The 27,936-nt window shown below is 39.6% G+C and overlaps 1 protein-coding gene across 1 annotated transcript in view; it reads left to right on the top strand.

Annotated features, from left to right (window-relative positions):
• ITGA1 (integrin subunit alpha 1) overlaps positions 1 to 27,936 on the top strand; it is a 2,125,719-nt gene that overhangs the window by 639,122 nt on the left and 1,458,661 nt on the right. The window contains exon 3 of the mRNA XM_044077325.1: positions 20,527 to 20,639. Coding sequence (XP_043933260.1) covers positions 20,527 to 20,639 — 113 coding nt within the window. The remainder of the gene's footprint in view (positions 1 to 20,526; positions 20,640 to 27,936) is intronic.

Genomic DNA, 27,936 nt, shown 5'->3' with positions numbered 1-27,936 from the left:
CTCTGCCTAACATGGACTGGAATTCTGTTCCAGAGTGTAGGGAGCCTTTGGGTTATGAATCTGTCCCTCCAGCACGTCCTATTTATTTCTGTGTTGAGGTTTAAGTCTCTTGTTCTCGTGGCTCTGATGGATTTGGATTTTCTGAGGTGGAGCATGTCCATTAATTCCGGATTGGACATGGCCTTGTACGTCAGGCACAGATCACCTCTGAGTAGGCGGTATGCGACTGAATAGAGCTGGAGTTTTTTCAGTCGGGCAGCATATGACATATGTTTAAGACCCTTTATCCTCTTGGTGAGGAACTTTTGGGGTCTTTCCAACTGCTGCAGGTGTCGGGTGAGATACATCCCAAATGGGGCATTGTACTCAATCATTGGCCTGATAAGAGAAGAGTACAGGGCACAATGACCTCTCTTGATCTAGATGTGAAACCCTTCATGATAAGGTGGGCAATATAGAAGGTCTTCCTAACCACTTTGGCAATGTGAGTGTCAAATGAGAGGTTACTGTCAACCTGGGTCCCTAGGTCCCTGATTACCTCTTCCATACTTAATGGATTACCACCTATGTGGTAATTTGTCGGTACCTTGTTTTTCCCAAAGGGTATGACTATACATTTTTTGGCGTTCAGCTTAAGGCCATGGCTCTGGCACCAATTATCCATTTCTATGAGGCCTCTCTGAAGGATGTTTGTGTCCGCTGGAGTATCAATTATGGCGCCCAGTTTGCAGTCATCTGCGAACTTTGTCAGCCACAATCCTCCTATGTTTGCCTGTACCTCGGAAAAATAAATGCCAAACAAGAGGGGTCCCAGGACTGAGCCCTGTGGGACACCGCTTGTGACTGGCTTAGAGTCTGACATAGCTCCAGCAACTCTGACCCTGTGGGTTCTGTCCTTGAGCCAGTTTGCAACCCATCTTGTGACATATGGGTTTACATTTAAGCTGGTGAGTTTGTCTATGATGCCCGAGTGGGGTATTGTGTCAAAGGCTTTTGCAAGGTCAAGGTAGGCTGTGCGAACTGCCTTACCCTCATCAATGGCCTTAGTGACTGTTTCAAAAAAGTCGACCAAGTTCAAAAGGCAGGATCTGCCCTTGACAAAGCCAAATTGGGTAGGATTCAATGTCTGTAGGTCCCCAATGTCTTTGTTTATGAGTTCCATAATGATCCTCTCCATAGCTTTGCAGACCAGGCTCATCAAGCTTATGGGGCGGTAATTTCCAGGGTCCGTAGAAGCACCGCCTTTGTGAAGTGGGACCACTGTTGCCGTACGCCACTCTTTGGGTACGTATCCTGTAGTAAGGCTAAGATTAAACAGCAGCCTTATGTGTGGGTTTAGTTCCTCTTGGAGTTCATGTAGCACACAGCCCGGGATACCATCCGGTCCCATTGATGCTGTGTTTTTAGCTTTAGAGAGGGCAGCTCTCACCTGGGCATCTGAGATGTTAGGGAGGCTACACTCTGCTGGGATAGTTATTTCTCCTTTTGGGGGAGGGAGGAGAAATTTGCACTGAACCTGTCTGCCAGAATGTTGGCAATGTCAGTGGGTTCAGTGTATTTTGTGTCATTTTGGACTAACTCTGAGCATATCTGGGAGTTTCCACCCAGGTTTCTAACATAGCTAAAGAAGGCCTTGTGATTGTCTTTTGTGTCTTTTGCGATTTTTCTCTCAAAGTTGGCCTTGGATGATTTTATGAGTGATCGTAGTTTTTGCTAGTACTGATCAGAGATGCCTTCCCTTTTAGGGATTTTGCTCTGTCATGTAGTAGCTTCCTCCTCCTGTTGTAAAGTTTGTTTATGGCTGGGGTCCACCAGACTGGGCGCCTGCCTTTGGGGAATGGGTCTTGGTTTTATTTGGGATTGCATGATCCATGCATTCTTGAAGGTGCCCATAGAAGGCATTTGCAAAGGATTCAGCAGTGTGGGTTGTGGTTTCCACTGGCCCAGGGGCCTTGAAGGATACCACTTCAGTCTTAAGAAGTGTGAAGTTTGCTTTTGAGAAGTTCTTCACTGTGGTCTTTTGTGCAGGGGTGGGGGCGGATGTGGATTTCCAGTGAGATTAATTTATGGTCTGATCTTACCAAAGAGGGATATACTTCTGGTGTGGAGCATTTTGTCCCCATGTTTGTGATGATCAGGTCTAGTATATTGTCTCCTCTTGTGGGAATGGTGACTAGTTGTTCCATTGCATTTGAGTTTATGAATTCTAGGAACCTTTGGGCTAGGGTGTTGGGGCTTGAGTAATGTTCCCAGTCTATGTTTGGGTAGTTGAAGTCTCCCAAAATGATGGTATTTGGAGAGACATTCATACTCTCCAGTGTCTTCAGGAAGGCTGTGTGGGGTTCCTGAGTTTGAGAGGGTGGTCTGTAGCATGCTACAAACTGTAAGGCAGTTTTGCCTATGGTTAGTTGCACCTGGATAGTCTCCGATGCTTCGTGCGTTGCCACTAACCTGGAGGTGTGGGTATCTTTGATGAAAATGGATACTCCCCCTCCTTTTGTGGTTCAGTCCAAGTTTTGGGGCCGGAAAGCATGATATGAGGCAAAACCTGATAGTGCTGGGGTGCTCTCAGGAGCCTTGAACCAGGTTTCAGTCACTGCACAGACATCGATGTTCTCCATACTGAGGAGGGCTTCGAGGGCATGCATCTTGAGGTTTAGACTTCTGGCATTGGATCTGTAGAGTTGTCTGACATGTATAGGGATCTGTAGATCAGTAAGACTTGTACAGGGATCTGTAGAGCAGTTAGACTTGTATAGGGTTCTGTAGAGTAGTCAGACTTGTATAGGGATCTGTAGAGTAGTCAGACTTGTATAGGATTCTGTAGAGTAGTCAGAGTTGTACAGGGATCTGTAGAGCAGTCAGACATGTATATGGATCTCTAGAGTGGTGTGACTTGTATAGGAAAGTCACAGAGGCTGATCTCCAGATATCAGACCCTCTGGATAGGCTGAGGCTGAAAAGCTAAAGATGAGGCTTAGATAGTACATACTTGTCAGTGATAAGAATACATCCTGGTGTGTTTTCTGATCCAATAGAAGTATATCACTTTTAGTCTTTTGACAGTAATTTTTAAGAGTTGTTCCGAGGTGATTTCAAAAGAAACAATATTTCAGGGATGCTGGGCGCAATAATTTGGGTAGGTGACATAATATATTAATATGGGAGTTCCACCAGAGAAGTTTGTTCCCGAATTTACCATTATATTTAAAGAGGACAGGTACTGACTTTTCTATGTAGCTGTTTAGATTTACTCGTAAAAGTCAGATGTGAAGCCTCATGTTTATGCAGTGGTGCTCTCCAAGCAACGATGGTTGGCAGTGTCCTATATAGACACAAAAGCCTATAAGATTAGTTTTTCCCTATATAACTGCTGGTGAATCTCTTCCAATCTCTTCTACTGCTCTAGGTTCAACTCAGTTGTGCACTGAGCAGTATTGCTTTATTGGTCAATCTTAGCCCACACAAAGTATAGGTCCCTTTTATGGTCTCTGAGCTACCAGCACAGCCCAGTCAAATTATACCATTCCTTTCCCTATTAAGACATTCGGTAGGAACCTGCTATCATGGATGAGCAGTTTCCCATCATCTCTCTTGCCAGCCCGATGGACATGGGCATCCTGAGGCAATGAAGCAATTGTCTCATGTGTACTGACAACCATTTAGTCCTGAAACAAACAAATACATTTTGTGAGAGGTGGAGGTAAGACTCACACATAGACAAATTGAATGCTAAACAGGTTGTAAGCACACATACACATCACTTCCCATACTGAATAAACCCACGACACATAAACCCACATATACAGAGGTACTCACTAATAACTTACCAAAAGACCAGAGGCCTCCTAAAAGGTGCCTTCAGAAACCACTTGCACACACAACAATGCATAAAACAACCACAACACATAATAACACACACGCACACACACACGCACACACACACACACACACACACACACACACACACACACACACACACACACACACACACACACGCACACACACACACACACACACACACACACACACACACACACACACACACACACACACACACACACACACACACACACACACACACACACACACACACACACACACACACACAAAACACTGTCTCAACACATAATCCCATAAGGAGTAACTCAATGTACTGGTCATAGGAGACTCCATAGAGAGATACATGGATGTTCCCCTCACCAGGCTGGATCAGGAGCAGGTTACGGTTAACTGACTTTCAGGTACCAGGATCCATCAAGTCACTCAAGCACTCAAGTCAATCAGCCACACATACCAGTATGACTCCATCACTGTCCATGTAGGGGTGAATGACTTGAGACATACCTGACTGGACTATATGAAGAGAGATGTGACTGAGCTCTTAGATTATGTGTCACAAGCAGGTATAACCCTAGCCTTAAGCAGCATTCTACCTTCTCCAAGGATGAAGCCACACTACAAACAAAAAAATTATCAACTTTAACAATCAGCTTAGCTTTCAGTGTCAGTCCAAGGGGATCCAATATCTGTTAGCCTGGGAAGAAATGGTTAACAGGGCATATTGCCTTGCCAGAGATGGTCTGCGCCTCTCTCCATTAGGCTGTCGGATACTGGCAAAGGCATTTGCCACCCCTATTATGCCTTTTTTAAGATGGTGAGGAAATCCTTCAATGTGGCACATCTCATAGCAAAATAACCAACCTCCCAATATTACAAAATCTTCTTTAGATAAACTTAAGGTACTACTGGTTAATGTTAGGAGGCTGAGCAAGAAACTGCACTCCCTGGAAGCACTACTCACCTTGGAAGATGCTGACATCTGTGCAGTCACTGAAACATGGTTCAAAGCCATGGAAAGCACCCCAGCCATGAAGGACTACAATGCCTTAAATATGTTCAGAGCACAAAGTGGTCATGAAAGAACCAAAGGAGGAGGTGTACACCTCAAGACTGGCCAAACAGCATGACTCTTTCGAGCTACTCTGTGTCCAGTTAACCACAGGCAAAATCCCCTACCACATCATAGCTAGCTATAGGTCTCCCACTATGAACCAGGAAAAGAATACCACATGCCTGTACTTACTGCAGTCACTACCACCCAACACCTTTCTCATGGGTGATTTTAATTATCCTACCATAGACTGGGAAACATACATGAACACAAACACACTGGCTCAGTGATTCTTGGACTTTGTCATGCAAATGCTCTGGAACAGCTAGTTAGCACACCCACAAGGGGCTCAAATTTCATAGATTCTTTACTCACTAATATGAGAGAGCATTGCAGCCTTCTCCATGATGTTCTCCTTGGTACGATTGGGCCAGAAATCAGTCTGTTTTGATGTAATTATAAGGCCAGATACCCCATTAACCTCAAAAACACTTAAGAATTTTTCCAGGACAAATTACCTCCTACTAAATGTTGGTATAAGAAGTTTCAAAGCCTCCTCGAACACATTTAAAAGGTACTCCTGTGCAGAAGTGTACACCAATGTCCTATATAACCACTTAAATGGTTGTATAGAATTGGCTGTACCTGATCGGATTAAAACCAGGTCTTATCAAATAAACAAGCCATCCTGGTGGAGCCCTACTGTAAACAGGCTGTACAAGAAAAGAAAGAAGAAAGCGAATATCCAAAAATAAGAGGGAACTAGCTCAGCAGAGGAAAAAATCCCTATATAGCCTAAACAAACAATTTAGAGATCTTGTCAAGTACTCCAAAGCTAATTACAAAGCAAAACTAGCCTCCCTAGCTAAGGATAATCCCAAGCCATTCCTTAAGTACTTTCAAAATCTAAATGAGAAAAACAGATATGCACTGAACTGGCTGTAGATAGAACCAGCTATAGTCAACCAGAGGTAATAGCCAACCTGCTAGCTTACAGAGTTGAAGCAAACTTCACCCCCCTGTCCCCACCGGTCATCCCCCAAGGTATATCTGCCACCATTCCTCAGCCTATTATCTCAAGAAAGCAGGTCATCCTCATGCTCTCCAAGGCCAAAAACATGTCATCAATGGGACCAGACAATATCAATGGTTGCCTTTTAAACAATTTAAAACATGATCTAGCAGACCCACTTTGATCCCTGTTTAACTACAGCCTGCATACTGGCTGTGTTCCGCAGAATGGAGGACAGCAACAGTCATCCCTCTACACAAAGGGGGACCATCAATCGACCCTGGAAATAATAGACCCATACGTTTGATTAGCTTCATCTGCACTTCCATGGAATGAATCATTATGGACCTCATCCACAAGGACATAGTTAATCTCTAAACACTGGACCAAACCCAGTTCAGATTCATTAAGGTTAGATCATGTCTTTTAAACCTGGTTGACTTCTTTGAGAAGATCTGCAATGCCCTGGACAAGGGGAAGACAATGCATATCAACTATCTTGACCTAGCCAAGACATTTGACACAATCCCCCACTCAGGTATTAAAGAGAAACTCTCCCAATTGGGAGTTAACCCTACATCACCAGATGAGTAGTCAAGTGGCTCACTAACAGGACATATACTGATAAAGTGGGTGGCTTCACCTGTAGTTAAAGACCAGTCACCAGTGGTGAACCACAGGGTTGTGTGCTGGGCCCTTTACTGTTCAGAATTTATTTCTCAGAAGTCCATGTCTAGGCTGAGGCATGCTGGTACACACCAGTTTGGTGGCTTATGCCTTGAGACTTCAATTACAACTGCCCCTAGAGGTCTCAGGTCATTGGCAGGTAATTAACACTTCAATTCTGTCTTCATGGCCAGTGGCTGACCAAGTTTGCTGAACTGACTCCACCAATGATGATAATATACTGCAGAAAGGGTTAACAAAGACAAATGATTGATGACAAAGGCATGGATTGAAGCTAAATGCAAAAAAAAATGCATTATCATTCCCTTTGGGAAAGCTAACATCCCTGCTAATTACAATATAGACAGCAATGCAGACACAGTGGTTCACAACCTGGATACTCAGGTTGATAGCAATCTGAACTTTTTACAGAACTTTGATTACAAAGACATGCATCTGGAGCATTTCTCCACAGGGCCTCTGCTGAAAATTGGCTTTGTTCCAAGTCAGACTTTCCCGGTAAACAAATGTAAAATAAAAATAAATAAATAAATAAAAATAAAATAAACTTTGACCACCACATATCCACAGTGGTGAGGAAATCCTTCAAGTGTGGCACATCTCATAGGTAAAGGCATCACATCTAGATTTAAGGATGTTATAATTCCATTATACTCAGCCTTTATCAAATCAATAATTGAGTACAATACTCCCTTGTGCATGTATCTCACCAGACACCTGTAGCAGTTGGAGACACCAAAGAGGTTTCTCACTAAGAAAATACAGGGTATGCAAAACATATCCTATGCAGAAAGACTGAAAGCCCTGTTACTGTATTCTGTCTTCTACAGGCTGCTAAGGGGTGACCTGTGCCTGGCTTACAGGGCAGTCTGTGACCCAGCCCTGATGGAAATGCCACACATTCGTTAATTAAACTGCAAGAGGGTCACTCAATCCAGGGATCTTAAGCTAGCTTCTGACATGAGCAAATCATGCTGAAGAGAAAGATACATCTCCCATAGACTACCCATTCTCTGGAACAAGCTTCCCATTCATGTGAAGCACAGCCCCTCCTTGACCCTCTTCAAATACAACCTAGATCAGAGGATGGGTGACTGTAAATTCACTCCTGGGGTGGTGCCCATGTTCTTCATGGACAAGGGCATTCTGTATTAATTACCATACGATAGATTCATACCTCTGCAAACTTCACTCACCTAACTATTGAGAACTGGGGCAACTTGGGATAAATATGGCTAGGCTTGTAAGGGCTGTTGGGCCATTAGCCTAATGATCTCCTATAAACCTATGAAAATGCGGTATTTTATGGGGGGTCTAGACCACTGCACCAAACCTCACATCATACATCACAATATGTCACAAATGTGTATCACAAATACATCACAGCATGACAGAGATTGTACTTGTAAGGAGGTATACATTAGGAGATGTTCAAAATGCATCACAGAAAACTGAACTAACAGCAAAAAACACCCAGATAATTAAATGTACATAAATTGACTCATGCATGTCTGATTGTCTGTCTGAGTAAGAAAGCATAGTGGTGCTAAATCAACACAATACGACCTATTGAGTTTGGGTACAGGCAATGGACTGTTAAAGCAGGTAAAAGCAGACAGGTCATAAAAGAGACAGCAGAGGTGAAACCGAAAAGTTAACTGGACAATACAGAAGTAGTACAAGACATTTCAATTAATGATTATTGCAATTGCATAATTCATCCATACACTAGTAAGAGACCTCTATGCCTGACTGACAATTTTACCCTCCACAGCTAAACCTAACAACAATACAGCATACTCCCTGTATTCAGATTGCATTTCTAATAGCTGGAATGCCCACACCACTTAAGAACAGTCTGAAACCTAAAAGATTTTAAATGCCAACCAAAGCAACACCTGATAGATAAATGGCTCTGCATTTGCATGATTCTTGGTTAAAGTGATTCTAATATAGCGTTATGATTTTGTGCCACAACTCTCTGCTGCACAAAACTTCATGCATTATTATCACAATTATACCCTCCTCTATTATTACAGCTCCTTTATTTTCCTTACACCACCTCTTCTCTTTCCTTTCTTTGAGCTGCTGTAACTCTTTATCTTATTTTCCTATGTCCTAAATGTCGAACAATTTATTTATTTATTTATTTATTTATTTATTTATTTAGCATTTGTTTTACCAGGATAGTCCAACTGGACAGCTAGTGCCCATTTTCAGTGGAGTCCTGGTGAGAAAAGCTCAAGGAAGTTACAATTGAAATACATAGGTTGTTAAAGATTAAATTTAAGTAGAATGCTGACATTTTAGGCAGGCATGACAGATGTATGCAATAATAGTCACTGCATAACAGCGTCAGAATATTAATATGTAAAAGGCAGAAACAATTAAAATGCAAACAGTCATATGCAATATAATCTCATAGCTCAATCAGCAGATCACAAAACTTACAGTATTTGTACAATATATGAACATAAGGTAGTCAGAGTATGTACATATTCACAAAGTTATACATTGCACCTAGGTGTTTCAAAAGATAGTGAGAGTAAGTAAGTATCAGAGGTCTCAGGGGGTGTCCTCCTACCAAGGGGTAGCAATTCGGGGGGTCATTGCAGTTGCAAAGAGAGCTAGCATAAAGGTGTGATTTAAGGAGGTCTTTGAATGTGGTTTTGCGATTTTGTAACCTGAGGTCAGGAGGGAGGGTATTCCATGCTTTTGTGACCTCGTGGGAGAAAGGGGCTTCTCCAGAGCTATTCTTACATGGATTGTCTTCAATCAGGGCTTTGTTACTGGATCGTAGTTCCCTGTTGGAGTTGTAGAAATTTAAAATGCCAGATAGTGAGGGGTTCTCTCAGGCTGATAAAGAATTTGATGAGCTATGTTGAGTTGGTGGTAGCTTAGTAAGTTTGGAAATTCTAACCAGTGCTCAGTGGTGGGAGTATGATTTAACATTGGCTGCAAACCTAGCTATCTTGTTGTAGGAAGTGAAGAGTTTGTTCAGGTTGGTTTTATTAATGTTAGTTAGAACTGAGGAGGCATACAGTAATGTTGATAATAGGTGAGTTCTGGCTATGGTAGTTCTAGACTTGGAGGTTAAGAACTGTTTGCTACGACAGAGGAATCCTAGCTTTTTGTGGACTTTAAAGATAGTTTGGGATATGTGCCTATTGTATTTAAGTTGTTGGTCGATAGTAACACCTAATAGCTTGGCCTCTAGTACTGGGGTGATGAGTGTATTGTTGGCTGAGAGAATTGAGAAGGGGGGGTCATTGGGCTTAGTTGGGTAGAATAATATTAACTGTGTTTTTTGGGGGTTTAGTATAAGTTGGTGATGGTTTAGCCAGTTCTCTAGTTCAGTGAAGGATTCTTGGGCTTTACTTTGTAGAAGATGGATATTGGGGACTGAGCAGATTAGGGTTGTATCATCCATATATTGGACAATGTCTGCTTTAGTGGTTGCTAGGTGGAAGTCATTATGCTAACAAATATTCTTACATAAAACCTGACAGTCTATACATACTGGTGATATTGCGCTACATGTACCCCTTTGCATTTAAAAAAATATTCAAATACAATCCATGTAAATGTTATTTTACCCAAAAAATTAAAACTGATGTCATGGATGCCTAAATAATGGACCAGTTTCTCATGAATGAAAACTAACTATAAATGATGAAACAATGCAAATAATATCCATGATGTCTGTATAACGGAGCTTTTTTACCAGGGCCTCCACTGAAAAAGGGCCTGCTCAGTCAGACTTTCCTGGTAAACAAATACCAATAAATGAATAAACAAACTTGTTCCAATACATGCTGCTAAGGAAAGCAAAAGCACAACTAAAGTCCTGTACTGATGAGAATTTTACTATTCAGGGTAAGCGTGAGTCGCCCATGAGATTTAAACACAAAATATACATATTGTTCATGTACATTTGCAAATAACCAGAATCATCTCTGTCTCTGACAGAGAATGGCTACTGAAGATGAACTTGGACTGCTATTACTGTAAAAATATCGGTAGAACATCACAAAATGATACTATGGCCTGCAAGAGCCTACACAAAAGGTGGAGGCTATAATGGTGGCATTCAAACATCGGAGGTGGCAGAATTAATGCCATACTTTGGGATGCTGGACCTCTTCCCATAAATCTTTTGTGAAGCTCTTGATAACTCCACAGGAATGACAAAAAGAGAAATTGAAAAAGAGCTACAATAAGGCTTTTTGGGGTGTCAAAAGATGTGATAATAGATGTTTTGTCATTTGTAAGAGCAGTCATTCAGGCATAGGGTTCTGAGCGCTGACAACTTTAAAGCTGATAGCAGTGAGAAAGATCCCGAGGGGAAGTGGCCATGACACTCAGACCGAATATTCCAAATCAAAATAAAACAGTGATGATGAGGAGTATGCTGACATTTCCTAAATGGAGCAATACAATAAAAATAATCAGAAAACTAACTTAAATTAAGATTTTCGTGTTGCTAAAGGAAGCAAAAGTGTGACTAAAGTCATATACTGATGAGAATTTAGCTATTCAGGGTAAGTGTGAGTAAAAATGTAATGATTTTATATGTGCATGTGTGTGTGTGTGTGTGTGTGTGTGTGTGTGTGTGTGTGTGTGTGTGTGTGTGTGTGTGTGTGTGTGTGTATATATATAGGTTTACCGACATAATGTTGAATTTCATAATGTCTAATAGTCATTTGGTTGAAAAATAACATCTCAACCCAAAACATTGAATTATCAAAACGTCTACAATCATTTAATTGAAAAAGCAATGAGATCAGCCCTACTATTTTGCAGGGGGGCTACACCCCCTGCACCCCCCATGTGGGGGGCTGCGCCCACCCACACCACCCCTACTTAAATATATCAACTCCGAGATCACACTACAGTACAGAAATGGGCAAATTTGATACTTTCAACATTGTGTGTTTAGACAAATTTTATTTCAACATTTTGATCATCCAATATAGTGTGCTCAATCAATTCAGTTTTAACCATTTAGCATTCAACAGTATGTCAGTAAACCAGAGACACACATATATATATATATATATATATATATATATATATATATATATATATATATATATACACACACATATGTATGTATACTTATATGTTTATATAAATATATATTTGTATATAATGTATATATATATATATATATATATATATATATATATAGATATATATATATATATATATATGTGTGTGTGTGGGTGTATACATTGTATGTATGTGTATAAAGCAACACTTAACTTCAGGAAATATTAATACTAACTGTAGCATTAAATATGTCAGCTTTCTATCTCAAAGACTTCTATGCCTATAGAATGACCTTTCCCAGTTTATTAAGCACAGCCTGTTAGTTCATACTTTCAGGAAAGCATGCAATGACTCCCTGGGGTCCTGTAAATTCCAACAAAGGATCCAATTCACTTAGGTTCTGGACAACCAGTTGCCCTTGAGTTTGCTCACCAAACCTCTGGACCTATGAACCTTATATAGGTTCATAGTTTCATAGGTGCGTACTAGACTAATGGCTCTGGAGCCTTTGCAAGCCTAGCCAATAGGATTACCCTGGCATCGTGCCACCCGACATTAGTTCCGAGTGCCTCTGTCGAGTAGAGCCACTGGAGTGATCCCTGGGGTGAATTTTCTATTTCCCATCCACTCATCAAGATTTCTCTTGAAGAGGGCCAGTGAGGTGCTCTGTTAGACATGTATGGGAAGTCTGTTTCATAGCATGGGAAGTCTCTGGGTTATGAACCTGTCCCTCCAGCATGTTCTGTTGATTGTGGTAATGAGGATGAGGTCTCTGGAGTGTCTGGTGTGGTGGGATTGGGATTTCTTTAGATGTAGCATTTCTAACAGAGCTGGGTTAGACATGGCTTTGTAAATCAAGCAGACATTGCCTCTAAGTAGGTGATATGAGACAGAGAATAGTTGGAGTTTTTTGAGTCTGTCCATATAGGACAAGTGTTTAAGCCCTAGGATCCTCTTTGTGAGGTACTTTTGCAGCCTCTCCAGTTGTTGCAGGTGTCTAGTGAGGTACATGCCAAATGGGGCATTGTACTCAATGATTGCCTAATGAGGGAAGAGTAGAGGGAGACAATGACCTCTTTCTTCCTGGATGCAAAACCCTTACTAATGAGATGTGCCACATAGAAGGACTTTCTGACCACAGTAGCAATGTGGTATATCAGATACGTTTCATAACTGCACATAAGAATCATTACAGTTTTAAAACATTTGACAGATTCAGCATGGACCATACAATCTCTGTGCTCATAAGCACACCCAACTACAGGGATTACCAGAAATGGGTTCTTTACTTTTAATTTTTAGGCTCTGTTCCAAAAACCTACCAGTTTAAAATACTTATAGCAACAAGATGACTTCCCACAAACATATAATCCATGGAAGCTAAATCATATTATGGAACTAATTCTAAAAAGCCTATCAGTATTATTGAGTTATTCCATTGGTTTGCTGCTTTATAAATAATTTTTTAATTGGAGTTAAGTGTTTAATTAATCTAGTATTTAAACTGGTGCAATTCACTGTGTCCTTGTCTGATGAAGTCATATGTTTGACGAAAACGTTTGGAAACTGTGTGTCGTTAATAAACTACAAGTTGTGGATTTGAGCATTGGAGCCTTATTGTAAGCTGCTTGTGCGATATTGTCACTAATTTCTTCAGGTGGAGTTTGCCTTGGACTGTCTTTTTATTTTTGTTGGTTTTGGTACTTGACTTTTGCGTTGTTGGTTGGTGCTTTATAAATAAGCATTAACACTGGAATAACTCACAGTGAAATAAGCCTTCTGAAATCTGAGGGTATATGTTTCAGTTCATTATTTTTCCAACAGAAATTATTTTTGGAGTTGAAGGAATTATGTTTTCTTTCAGAATAGTCCGCCATTTTTCTCATCACTTATCCTGAAATATATGCTATTTACACAGGTGATATGTTCTGAAATTATTTTTTCATTTATTGTGAAAAAAAAATTTTGGAAACTTTTTATAGAAGTCAATCAAATAATAAAAAATCTAATTAAATAAGTCTTTCACTGTGACAAGTAGTTTAGAAAAATCATTAAAAGTATGAATGAAATGCTGTTTTTGTGATTCTGACCGTCCAGTTTACCATTTCAACACATTAGAAGGTGGTCTGCATTGTTTTAGTTGAAAGTGTGTCCTTGATGACATCACACTAGCCTTAGCTTCTTTCTAATGTTACATTTTCATTCAGGGGGATAAAACTACCTTCCCTGATATTTAAGTTCCAGGCCACAAAGAAAACTTTTCTGACTGTGTTTAGGTATTTTTATACCTGCAAAGGCAAATAAATAATGGTCTTGTACACTATATGTGGGATATCACAAGTCTTTCAATGAGCAACTCTAAATATCATGACTATATTTTAATGACAGAGAACCAACATCGCAATGTTTTATTTTCACATCAGAGCTCGCTAGTCATGGACAACGGCTGCATTCTTCAGGGATGATATGATACTAGACCAGGATGTTTTGGAATGAGGAACACAGGTTTATCTAGCAAGAATATCTGAAAATTATAGTATTGTCAAATCCATTCATTCCTTTATTTGTTCATTCTTTCTTTTTTTCTTTCTATCTTTCTTTCTTTCTTTCTACAATTACTCTCTTTATCCATTTCAGGGTCATGAAGGAGCCAGAACCTTTCTTGAGAGTCAGTGGGTAAAAAGTTGATGAGAAACTAATCCCATATAGGATGGCAAATTTTTGCAGGATGCACACACATAAACAATAATTAGCATGTAGCACACATTTCTACAAGCAATATAGAGGATCAGTAGATTAAATGGCATGTCTTTAATACATAAGAGTAAACTGTAGCAACTGAAAAAACCCATACTGACAGAGGAATCCATGCAAACTCCACACAAAGAGCAAGCCAGCTGAGAAGTGAAAGGAAAAAGAAAAAACAACAGCTTTGAGGCAACAGTGCAAACTGCAACTGCTACACCACTAACAATATCATCCTGTCTGAATGCAACTTTTTATTAACATGTATACTGCCTGAGCTGGTTCTGATATGGAAATGTATCACCAATCAATGAAAAAATACTGCATGGAATCTTTACTTGATAATGCTTCAGAGTTTCTCTATGTTTTTAAAATAAGGGTTAAATATGCACAGTAAATAATTATTTCCTGATAGTCATAAGTTAAAAGAAGACAACTCTTGACTGATACTTTAAAGTTTGCTTCATTCAATTCATTACGTCTCTTGAAGAGCAAAGTACATTGGTTACGTTATCCCGATTTTCTTTTATATATGCACAGAAGTTGAAATAATCACATTCCTGCCAAAACAGCTTAGCATATCAGAAAAATGTATTCATTGGCAAATGTTTCATGATAAGGGTTCTTTGTCATGGAAACAGACTGATAATGTACAGTAAACTAAATCAAAATGAGAGGAAAACAATTGTGTCAAGAGATAGACCTGAAACTGTTCAAATATATTCCAGATGTTTTTCTAAGAAAATATATGATTCTATGTTCCACTTAGAGAAAGTACATTATCACTAAAACAGCAAAGAAAATCAAATCTAACACCACGAACACACATCCTTTAAGAAATAATTCTTACACTGATTTTCACTTGCTGCAGAGCAGCCATAATAAAGACATGCCAGCTTTCAGTGTGACTTTGTAGTTTAACAGAATATTTCAGCTGTAGCAGGACAGAGTTGATGTATGCATTATAGGGTCACATGTTAGTACTAGATTAACTACCCTTGCTAGCCATTTTAAGTCTAGCTAATTTTCCTTTCAAATGTGAGAATCAAACCCTGTACTTTGTGTCTTTGAGGTAAACATGTTAACTATTATGCCAACCCCTAACTCTGTGGCGTAGTCTCCCATTGTCAGTTCCCAAAGTTATGTGTCAGCATTTAATTTGGTGAATATTTCCATCCTGCTCTGAAGATCAGTGTATTTTTTTTCATGTATGCTTTTCACCTTCATGTCTGTTGACCATCAAACCCTACTGCCATAGATCTAGAACCCATATGTTCTCAGTGCAGGGAGCCAACCAACACCGTGAGAAATACAAATGGAGGGGGGGGTCATGTTCCAGACAACCATGGAGGAGTTTTTGCCCCTGCCGCTGCCTAATCATCCACATGCTGCAGGGGATACCCTTAATTCTGGCATCCAAAGGTCTAGCTTCATCCTCCTAGACTGGGTTTGTATGTGTTTTAGGATGGAGTGTAATTTCCCCAGACCAAAAAGTACATGGGACCCCATCTCACTAAGCAGCTGCTATCATGAAGGACACAGGCCACAGGGTTATATCTTTTATGTTCCTGATTCCACTGTAGGTGGCTAGCATGATCAGCACATCAACAATGGGGTAATTGTGCCCTGCTAGTATGTATGTATGTATGCTTTCCCACACAGATTTTCTATGAATTGTCAATGATCTTTTTTCGCTTCACCTTGTATTGAAAATTAAGAATGAAACATGAGACAAAAAACCTAAAAAACATAAAAGAATCTTTTTGTGCAGGGAGTGTTCCCTACACCCCCTAATGTGAGGAGCAAGCCCCCACCCCCCAAATTAAATATACTAATTCCACAGTTGAAGCATAATGAAAACAAGAGAAACCCATCAGAAAAGTGATTACTGCCAGCTTGCCCAATTCAATGCATTGTAGTGAAAACGACTGCAACATTACATTCTCACAGAAAAGCTATTCCATCACGAGTGTGGCAATCACCAGTAACTACTATGTCCCAGACTCATGTCTGTGAAAGTGGCCAGTACTGGAATAGGATTACCAAACTTATGTACCCTCATCAACAGCTACTAGAGAGTTGCACAGGAGCAATCAGCTAACCAGAAACTAACTTGATGTCTACCCTGGATACCAGAGAGTGGGGTTGAATGTTTAATATTTTGATGCATATTTTCAGTAAATGTTTGATGGAACCCTGCTTTATTAATGTTTTAAATAAAGTAATAAGTTTCCATCATGGAAGGTGAATTCATGTAGCAGCTATAATACTAGGGCATATTATTTGTAGAGCTATCCTTCAGGATGGAATTGACAGTGGCAGTGATACAGTATTACAGATCAATAAACAATAGTTTTTGAAAGGAAGCAGGAAACTGTTAAATTTCAGCTCATGAAATGATTAATCTCACTGAAGCATGCCACCTTCCCACTGGTAGTGTGCCCATGGTGTTGCTGTATGTAGGCAATGAGGGGAGGAGGGATGAAACCCCATAGTATGAGTCCTACAGGTAAACATCACATCTTCAAAAAATGGTAGCAGTCTACTCAGATTCAGCGGGGCACTTCAGTAAGCTTGCTTTTCTGTCAGCAATAACAAACCTTATGGTGATATAGTCAGGTTCAAGAAACAACTTTTGCAACTTAAAATTTTATTGTCTGTTCTTAAAGTCCAAAATGTCTATATATATGTGTGTGTGTGTATTCTGCGTTGTATATTAATTGCTAGAAATTGCAGTATACATGAAACACACATATACTGACTTTAAGATGATGTGTGGAGTCATGCTTTTATGTGTGCATGTAGTGTGGTGTGTGTGTGTGTGTGTGTGTGTGTGTGTGTGTGTGTGTGTGTGTGTGTGTGTGTGTGTGTGTGTGTGTGTGTGTGTGCATGTGCTTGTGTGTGTGTGTCCATATGTTTATCTGCAGGCATTTGTGTGTTCATTTCCTTGTGTTACAAGATTTAAAATATGTTCAGGAACGGGCTCAGCATACTTGCACATATCATGATATTAAGTTATGCACATCCTCAGTTTCTTGTTTGCATAACTTATGAAATATTAAATATTTTAAATCGTTTTTGAAAAGTAATCAAAGCAGTGAAGCTAGACACGCTGACATGGATCACTGTTTACTGTGTTTAAGACTTTACAGGTGCATTGAGGCACACCAGGTATACAGGGACATTGTTAGCATGGCAAACTGTTGGATTTCAGTTGTGTTGGTGTTGTATTTTGCATATTTTCACTGCTGTTAGAGTATACTGGTCCAGAGTCCAAAAGATGTAGAGCTGCACTGGGAAGGTACCACTCTTCCAGCACCAGAAGAACCCTCCTGCCATACAAAGGAGAGAAAAGCCAGTGCACCAGTGTTGCAGAGTCTGCACAACTCCCTGAAAACTAGTGGTATGAAGTAATAATGCTAGACTGGTGGTATGAAGTAGTAATGCTACACAGCTGATGTGAAGTAATAATGCAACATTGGGGGGGGGGTTGAAGTAATAATGCTACACTGGTGGTGGTGTGAACTAATAATCTACACTACTGCTGTGAAGTAATAATGCTACATTGGTGGTGTGAAGTAATAATTCTACAGAGCTGGTGAGAAGTAATAATGCTACACAGGTGGTGTGAAGTAATAATGCTACAGCTGCTGTGAACTAATAATGCTACATAGGTGGTGTGAAGTAATAATACTGTAAGAAGTGTGAAGTAATAATGCTACACTGGTGGTGTGAAGTAATAATGCTACAGTGGTGGTGATGTGAAGTAATGCTACACTGCTGGTGATGTGAAATAATGCTACAGAGCTGGTGTGACGTAATAATGCTATAGCTGCTGTGAACTAATAATGCAACATAGGTGATGTGAAATAATAATACTGTAAGTGGTGTGAATTAATAATGCTACACTAGTAGTATGAATTGTAAGTTGTCTCCATTTTACTACTAAGACATCTCCAACCATAATATATTTAAACAGCCTGAACTATGTTTTCTTAGTACAGTCTGTGACCTTCCTTTCGTTTATAATGAGAGAATGCATGCATGACAACATTTTCTCTGGCTATGTATGCATTCTCAAGACTGACATACTGGTGGTGGTATTGTGCTGGACAGCTGTGTTGACAAGCAGGTTCACTGGTACTGAGCTTGTACCTTGGCAGGCCAAATTCCTTCAGCAACAAAGCTTACATGCATGTCAGGCTGTGGTGATGGTCAGTTTTGAGAGGATTTGGGGATCATACAGTTGGTACAGGTGTTGTCAGAAAATGCAAAAAAAGCAGGTAGTGAGGTCCATTACTATAGACTGTTACTAAGTTTCCTTATTTCCTCTTTGTATAGTAGTTATAATGTACATTGTGCCACTAGTGATGTGACTTGTAGAGGATGACTTACTTTGCACATTAGTATAATGCCATTTCTGGGGGAGGGAGTGTAATTTAGAATTAGGATAGCACTGATGGATAGCAGAGCCTCTCTTTTACTCTACTCTCATCCTTTAAGAATCTGACCCTTGTTCTGAGACAATTTTTAAAATTTATTGTAATACAGTTAGTTCATTTTTGCTGATGCATTTATAATTCACGTGTGTTTTATAGGTAATGTATTCTTAGCCATTTAGACAGTTAATATCAGGTCCTTTTTTGCCAGTAACACTGTTTTTCAGTTAACTATTAAGGTCGATGTTTTATTTTATTGCTTTTATTTTTAAGTTTTCATTCTACTAAGAATACATTTATTTTTTGTGGAGTTAATTTAGGTGGGTAGTGTTATTTGGAGCCAACTGTATATGTTTATTGTATGTGTAAAGTTACTATTTTTTACAGTAAAGTGAATGTGTAACTTGTTTTCTGTTTTACATTTTATTTTGTTTTCATTTCTTTTATTTAAAAAGAAATGGGGCATTGGGCATGAGGAATTCTTTTCAGTAAGCTATGCTATTTTGGGTTCATCTGTTTGATTGTACAGAGAAATTGCATCCCCCTGCTCATTTTTGTATCAGAGCACAAGGAAACTGTTAGTTTGATTAGAAAAGTTTTGTTTACAAAGACCGTGGCCCAGATCAAATAGCACAGCAGAAGTGCCTGCAGCAGCTTGGACTTGAACCTAAGCCCAGTGGATCATTGGCTTAGACTGCGGTATCACTAAACCACTGAAGCAGCTGAGAGGTGACCTTGGTGCTGAATCATCATCTCTCCCTCATACAGATGTGTTACAGCCAGATGAATGATAACAAATGAAGTCCATCAACACATGTCATTTTACTGCATATGAAGGAGTACATTCCTCCACCCACAGAGGAAGCCCCCACAGTTCAAGCAGAAATTTGTTTTGAAATCTGTTTTGACTGGCTCAGCAGGGGAGCACAGTTGTACTTGAATTAGCCTGAGTTAAAAACATCTATTTTCTTCTTTCACAAATTTTCTGAGGACAGCATGCTTTTGTCAGCATCCTTAAGAAATAATGTATTATTTCTCTAATGCATGTAGATCATATAAATGATATGCCATCGACCCATTTCCATCTTTTATGGGAAATCTTTTAATGTTAGGAGGATGTTTACAAGGAAATGAGTACTGTTTTAACATTTATTCATAAAATGACGATTGACAAATCAGTCATGGAAAGCTTATGAAGGCAACAGTAGAATTACATTTCAAATATCTGAATATTGTTGGTCTGTTTTTTCATTAGGACAACTATATTCTAATGGTAGTTCTGAATAGTAAGCTATTACATAATGATTCAGTTTAGTTTATCTGGACAGCTGATTATTCTCTGGTCAAGCAGAGGGGTTCTCAGAGATGAGATTAAATCTTTTTGGATCAAACGTGTTGAATTAAGATTAGTAAAGCAATCAGAAGACAGAGCAGTATTAGGATTAAACATTCTCAAATGTGTCTGTATGATGCAAGACGTTTTTGTGAAGAGGTCAAAAAAGGCACTAGTAGGGAAGGAAAAATCACACTAGGAATGTGCATTTTCAGTTAAATTTTATTCACACAGCATGGTTGTATTTTAAAGTAGCAACTGGAAGCAAAACATTTATTTGAGGTGTAAATGCAGCTATAGTAGCATGTGATAATTACCATAAAATTTATTTTCAGTAAATGCAGTTCAACTTTTTTCATTTTAGGGTACTCATTGGTTCCCCTCTCTCTGGCCAGCCTCGTGAACGACCAGGTGATGTTTACAGGTGTCCAGTTGGAAGAGGCAAACAGTCTGCTTGTGAGAAGATGAAACTGAATGGTCTGTATCACTTTAATATTTAATGTAACATGCAATAGAGTTAATTCATGCCAATTCAATTATACTTAATAAACACTAAAACTAAATTTTCACATGCAATATGCACTTAATATTTTATGACCATGTGATTAGGTGGCCCGTGCTGTGCCATTCAGGTGTGATGGACCTTTTATAGCTATGACAGTAAGATAAGAATGTAGCCAAGCCAAGCCAAGCCAAGGTGAATGTGTCTACAACCCTGATTTTTGTGCACAAAACCAAAAGATACAATGTAGTAAACAAAGTGTATGACCAGTTTAAGACTTATGTGAAGGTACTCAGTTGCTAATCCAGAAACTGTGATAACAAAGCATATATAAAACATCAGTTGTGCCCTGCTATATCTGTGAGTACATCAAACTTGACAGAAGTCTTTGGCTACATTGCTGTCTGGTTTTGTGAAGGCTTCCAGATTTCTTATATTATTAGAGGTTTACCCAAATGTCATGTATAGAAATGCACTGCAGTGAATGTAGAACTAAGGTGAGGTAAGTGATATGACTTGTGTTGATCACAAATAACTTGCAACAGGGGACTTTTAATATCACTTCCTAATGAGGTAAACCCACTAGGTGCAATGGTGTTTTAGAAGGGCAATATAGGAGCAACATTTGATTAAGTGCCTCAGCTAGAATAACACACTATACAAGTGGGGATTAAGGGAACCAAATTATTTTTATTTCAGTTTAATAACCAAACAAGTAGGCAGGTCATTTTACCTTCTCAGCCATGACCTGCACCCACTGGACAACAAACATCATAATAAATAACAGAGAGAATAATAAGTAGAGAAGTATTATAATCACATTAAACAATTACATTTACAAATTATATAGGATATGTAGTGAGAGTAGGGACCAGGTTGAGGAGACCCTGGAGAGGTGGAGATATGCTCTAGAGAGGAGAGGAATGAAGGTCAGCAGGGCTAAAACAGAATATATGTGTGTAAATGTGAGGGAGGGTAGAGGAATGGTGAGGATGCAGGGAGTAGAGTTGTTAAAGGTGGATGAGATTAAGTGCTTGGGATCAACAGTTCAGAGTAATGGTGAGTGTGGAAGAGATGTGAAGAAGAAGAGAGTACAGGCAGGGTGGAGTGGGTGGAGAAGAGTGTCAGGCGTGATTTGTGACAGACGGGTACCAGTAAGAGTGAAAGGGAAGGTCTACAAGAGGGTAATGAGACCAACTATGTTATATGGGTTGGAGATGGTGGCATTGGCAAAAAGGCAGGAGTCAGAGCTGTATGTGGCGGAGTTAAAGATGTTAAGATTTGCACTTTGTGTGACTAGGATGGACAGGATTAGGAATAAGTATATTAGAGGGTCAGCTCAGGTTGGACAGTTTGGAGACAAAGCAAGAGAGGCGAGATTGTGTTGGTTTGGACATGTGCTGAGGAGGGATGCTGGGTATATTGGGAAAAGGATGTTAAGGATGGAGCTGCCAGGTAAGAGGAAAAGAGGAAGGCCTAAGATAAGTTTTATGGATGTGGTGAGAGAGGACATGCAGGCGGTTGGTGTGAAAGAGCATGATGCAGAGGACAGGAAGAAATGGAAACAGAAGATCCGCTGTGGTGACCCCTAACGGGAACAGCCGAAAGAAGAAGATGATGATGATGCAATGAAAATTTTCAGCTAATAACTATAGGAAGAATTTGTTGGCATGCTTTTGCCTTAATTCTCTGTATTATACAGCCAGGTGAATGCTATTTTTATTACAGATTTATTTTTCCATACCTTCACAACCCTTCCAATAGTGTTAGCATACCCTTGCCATTTTCTCAAAATGTTTATGTATTGCCAGTAATGTTCAGACCACAAACTGAAGGCAAGAAAACTAATGGAGGTGGTGTATCAATATTCATCAAGGATAAATACACCTCCAGATTGGTCAAACAGTATGATGCCCTAGAGATACCTGAGGTGCAAATAATTGTTGGTAGAACACCTATTCAAGTCATTGCCAGCTATAGAACCCTCTCCATGAATCAGGACAGCCACTCTCCCTATTTGGATCAACTTGAGTCTATCAAGATACATTCTAACACCATAGTTTTGGGTGACTTTTACTACCTTGGCATTGACTGGGTGAATTACTCATGCTCAAACTCACCTGCCCAAAGGTTCCTAGACTTTGTCAACACCAATGTCATGAACCAGCTCGTTGACATCTCCACCAGGGGTGCCAATATCTCGGACCTGGTGCTTACAAATATGGGAGACCACTGTAGCTCCTCCACTGTGAGTTCATCCCTGGTGAGATCTGACCACAAATCAGTCTCATTTGAGGTAACTATCACACCTGACCCTCTACTAGCAGCAGCTAGACTAAATAACTTCCCCAAACAGATTATAACCTCTTACGGGATGGTATTAATAGCTTAATTGCACCTCTCCCTTCTAACAGAACCAGTAACTATGCTGAGCTCCACACAAATGCCCTGTACAAGCACCCATATAACTCTATTGACTCAGCAGTACCTGTTAGGACCAAAACAAGCTCTTCAAGGAAAAGCAAACCTGCCCAGTGGACAACCACCATTAACAGCCTTTACAATAAAAGGAAGAAACTGCCGTCCAACAGTAAGAAGGAGCAGGCTCTAAAATGGAGACACTCCCTCCTCAGCTTAAATAAGCAAATAAGACTTCTTGTGAAGTCCTCCAAGGCAAACTACAAATTCAAGTTAGCTTCCACAGCCAAGAACAACCATAAGGCATTCTTTAGTTACATCCGTAATCTAAAAGGTAAAGCTCAGATCGGTGCCAAACTGGTAGTTAATGGTAACACATACACTGAGCTAGTGGACATAGCTAACCTGCTAACCAACAGGTTCAGTGAAAACTTCACTTCCTGTCCCCACCACATGTACATCATGACATCCCTACCAACTGTCCCCTACCTTGTATCTCTAAAGAGCAGGTCATACATGCTCTGTCTAAGAACAAAAACACAGCATCAATGGGACCTGATAACATCCCAGGCTGCATCTTACATGGGATCAAACAAGAATTAGCATCACCTACTACTTTTTTCAGTCACAGTCTAAGCACTGGTTTCATCCCAGCTGAATGGAAAACAGCTACCATTACCCCCTGCACAATGATGGTGCTTTTACTGACCCCGGGAACTACAGACCTGTTAGCCTGACTAGACCTATCTGCAAGACCATGGAGAGAATCATCATGGACCTTATCAACAAAGATATAACTAATCTCCAAATACTAGATCTTATCCAGTTTGGATTTGTCAATGGGAGATCATGCTTGTTAAACCTGGTGGACTTCTTTGAGACAGTTGCAAGGGCCCTGGACAAGGGGATATCAGTGCATACAGCCTACCTAGACCTGGCCAAGGCATTTGACACTATCCCTTATTCAAGCATCATTGACAAATTCTTCCAGCTAGACATCAGCCCTTGTATCTTAAGGCGGGTTGTAAACTGGCTCTCTGATAGAACCCATACAATCAAGATAGGGGAATCAACCTCCAACGGCAGACCTGTAAACACTGGTTTTCTACAGAGATTGGTCCTGGGACCTCTACATGGTGTTCCACAGGGATTGGTCCTGGGACCTCTACTGTTTAGATTCTATTTCTCTGAAGTGCAAGCTAAAACCATGGGACTGTGGCTGACAAAGTTTGCTGATGACTGCAAACTGGGTGCATTCATAGAATCTCCAAATAATGTCAAAATCCTTCAAGAAGGTCTTACACAAGCAAATGATTGGTGCAAAAGTCATGGCCTCAAACTCAATGCAAACAAAATCTATTATCATCCCGTTCAGCAAGAGCGATGTTTCTGCAAATTACCACATCAATGGCAATACCCAATTATGCACTTGACGGTGAGAGATCTGGGCACTCAGGTTCACAGCAACTTGGCCTTTGATCACAATGCCTCCAGAGTGGTGAGAATGGCATTCTATATGGCTCACCTCATAAGTAAGGGCATTGCCTCGAGGATAAAGTGAAGTCATCACCTCCCTGTACTCTTCACTCATTAGGCCAATAACTGAGTACAACGCCTCCTTTGGCATGTACCTTTCAAAGCACTTGCAGCAATTAGAGAGTCCACAAAGGTTCCTCATAAAGAAAATTCAAGGTCTTCAGCAGCTATCCTATGTGGATCAGCTGAAATCACTGTCACTTTATTTTGTTTCATACAGACTACTCAGAGGTGATCTCTGTCTTGCATAGAAGGTGATCTCTGACCCCACTTTACTGGAAATCCTGCACATCCGCAAGTCAAATGGCACATGGATTACTCACTCTAAAGACCTAAACCTGGTATGTGACATCAATAAAACCTGCTGGAGGGACAGATTTGTCTCCCAGAGGTTACCACACCTTTGGAATAGACTCCTACTTCACATCAAACAGAGCACCTCAGTGGCCCTCTTCAAATACAGTCTGGATGATTGGATGGGTAACCGTAAATTCACCCCAGGGGTTCCACCTATGTCCCTCTTGGACAGGGGCAATAGGTGCTGATCATGGTGACAAGGGTAAAATTTGGCTAGGCTTGTAAGGGCCCTCAGGCCATTAGCCTAGCAATTTCCTATGATCCTATGAATAATAGGCTATGAAGAAAGCAAAATACACTTCTGGCAGGATCAGTCATATGCATTCATTCATTCTCTAATTACCTGCTTAATCCAATTTAGTGTTGTGAATGAACAGTGCTGTCGGTGGCTTCAAGGCCGAGAAACTAATCCCAGATGTGGCACTACCTCATTGAAAGTTGTATACACACACACACACACACACACACACACACACACACACACACACACACACACACACACACATACGCACTCTTTTAGTCAGAATATCTTTAAGATGTTAAGGGGAGGGCCAGTGCATCTACTGAATGCCTGCATGCACACCAACTTCGTGATCCTGCCTTTAATTCACATCAACACAAAATGCTTCATATTTTAATGGATATTGTTCATAACCATAAGATTATTTTTAATAATTCAATGATATAGGAAAAAAGTCTAAACAGAAACTCTACTGGTCTCCAGTCAGAATTTACCATTATAAAACATGACCCGAATGTAGCTTTAAACGTTTACAGCAAATGGCACTGGTAAAATTGGAACAACTGCTAAATTCTTAAATATATTTGTGTGTGTACATATATATATTATATATCTATACATATATAGATATAAATATATAGGTATGTAGATATAGGTATATACATGTGTGTGTGTGTGTGTGTGTGTGTGTGTGTGTGTGTGTGTATATATATATATATATATATATATATATATATATATATATATATATATATGTATATATGGATCTACTACTTTTGAACGGCAGCACATTTGATCGAAAACCAGTATTCATGGCAATTAACAGGGATTTGTCCCCCTCCCCAAAGTCGTGCGACCATGGAGTTGATATATAAAGGTGGGGGGGTGTGGGTGGCATATACATTTTCTTTAATTTTCTTCTTTTAAAGGAAATTAGGTGGGGGGCTTTGCCCCCACACCCCCCAATGTGGGGGGCTGTGCCTCTCACACCCCTCCTACCTTTATATATCAACTCCAGGGTCACACGGCTTTGGAGAGGGGGACAAATCCCTGTTAATTACCGTTATACTGGTTTTCGATCAAATGTGCTGTCGAACAAATGAGTTTTGTGTCTTGGAATGAAGGTTATATGTGTAGCAGTGGCACATAATGATTTAATCTCAACTTTGTAATGCAATGTGGTGTTAAACAGGTGAATTAATAATAAGTAAATCTATCTCCATTGTTCACCCAAAAAGACAGAAGTATTAACATACAAGAATAAATGATACTAAAAATGGAGGGTTTAGTTATAGATTCAGATTCAAATTCAAGTTTATTAAAGTACCTAAGATCAAGGAAATGTCATTATAAATAACAGTAAAACAAAATAAGAATTAAAAGCAAGCCAAATAATGCTGATTAATCTGTAAGTTAAAAGTGAGGATAGATATATTTTGAAGCCTATTTAAAACCACCAACAGCTTCATTCAAGCTGACTGCTGATACCAATGTCACAGACATTAAGGAAAGTAAAATAGGTGCAAAGTTTCCTAAGTGACAAGACGCTTGATGAAGTGAAAATGGAATGATGAGTAAAGTTGATAGTGATGTACTGGCCCGCAGTATTTAATCTGGAGTTTTTGTTATTTAGCATGCACAAACATTATAGAACAACTGGATCATAGCATTTTCATATTCACTAATAATATAAAAATGTGTATGTAGTATGTTTAACACACAGGGTGCAGGTGGGCTTAAGAACTGTAGATTTGACAAAGTTAAAACAGTGAATAAAAACATGGAACTAAAAAAATGCTAAAGGTATTTCTCAACTTACAAATCATAGCAAAAAAAAAATGAGAACCCTAAAAGAAAATATGATTGTTGAGGAGAAACCCTATAATGGGGAGAACAGAAAATGGCAGTGACCACTTCAGCTGTATACCATGTGTGATAAAAAACTGATGTGGTTGAATGTGATAAGAAGCTTGAAATAGGTGAAATTTGTCTTGTGACATGCTTCTGAACTGATGTTGAAGACATTTAAGAGACTTTCAAGTACGAAACTTCACAATATTGAATTTCTACATGTTTGTCAGTGCACCATGATAATGTCACAGGTGCTAGAAAGGTGAAACAGAATGCAAAATATTAGGTGGCCAAATAGAAAATCTAAATCATCAGTTGGCTGCATTGATGAATAAGTCACAACCAACACTGATTATAGTGTTCATAGGACCAGAAGGATCTGTCATTGGAAACCGAAAAAAAGTGCGCAGATTGCCACTGACTATATGAGAGAAGTTATATATAGTAAGCCTGGAGTAATTTTGGTTCAGTGTCTAACGACTTGTGTGAAAGAGTATGTGTTATGACACCTGTAGCTACCATGGAGAAAATTTACTACAATTGTTTAGATCATTCTTGCAGTCATATTTATTCAGATACAGTAATCGACATAGACTGCATTTCAAGGATATATTATGGAGTGCAAGAGATGTAAACTGAAATATGGCTTGACCTTCCCAAGAGTGTTGAATGTATTTTCTATGAAAATAACACTGACTTTTGTTAATGCTGAGGAAGTGATGGCTAAATTAAGAGTAGCCAGTATATTCATTTTATGAAGTAATAGAAACTCAGTATACAGGAAATGAAAATCCGGGTTATTCTACAAGGTAAAGGGAGTGTAAATGAAATGAAAGGAGCAGTGGATGTCACACAGAAAAGGAAGACTG

This window comes from Protopterus annectens, chromosome 1.part1 (genome assembly GCF_019279795.1).
Source record: "Protopterus annectens isolate FY-2018-M chromosome 1.part1, PAN1.0, whole genome shotgun sequence".
In the NCBI taxonomy this organism is placed as follows: domain Eukaryota; kingdom Metazoa; phylum Chordata; order Ceratodontiformes; family Protopteridae; genus Protopterus; species Protopterus annectens.
The sequence above is the reverse complement of the archived record's forward strand: the minus strand, read 5'-3'. Positions and strand labels throughout refer to the sequence as shown.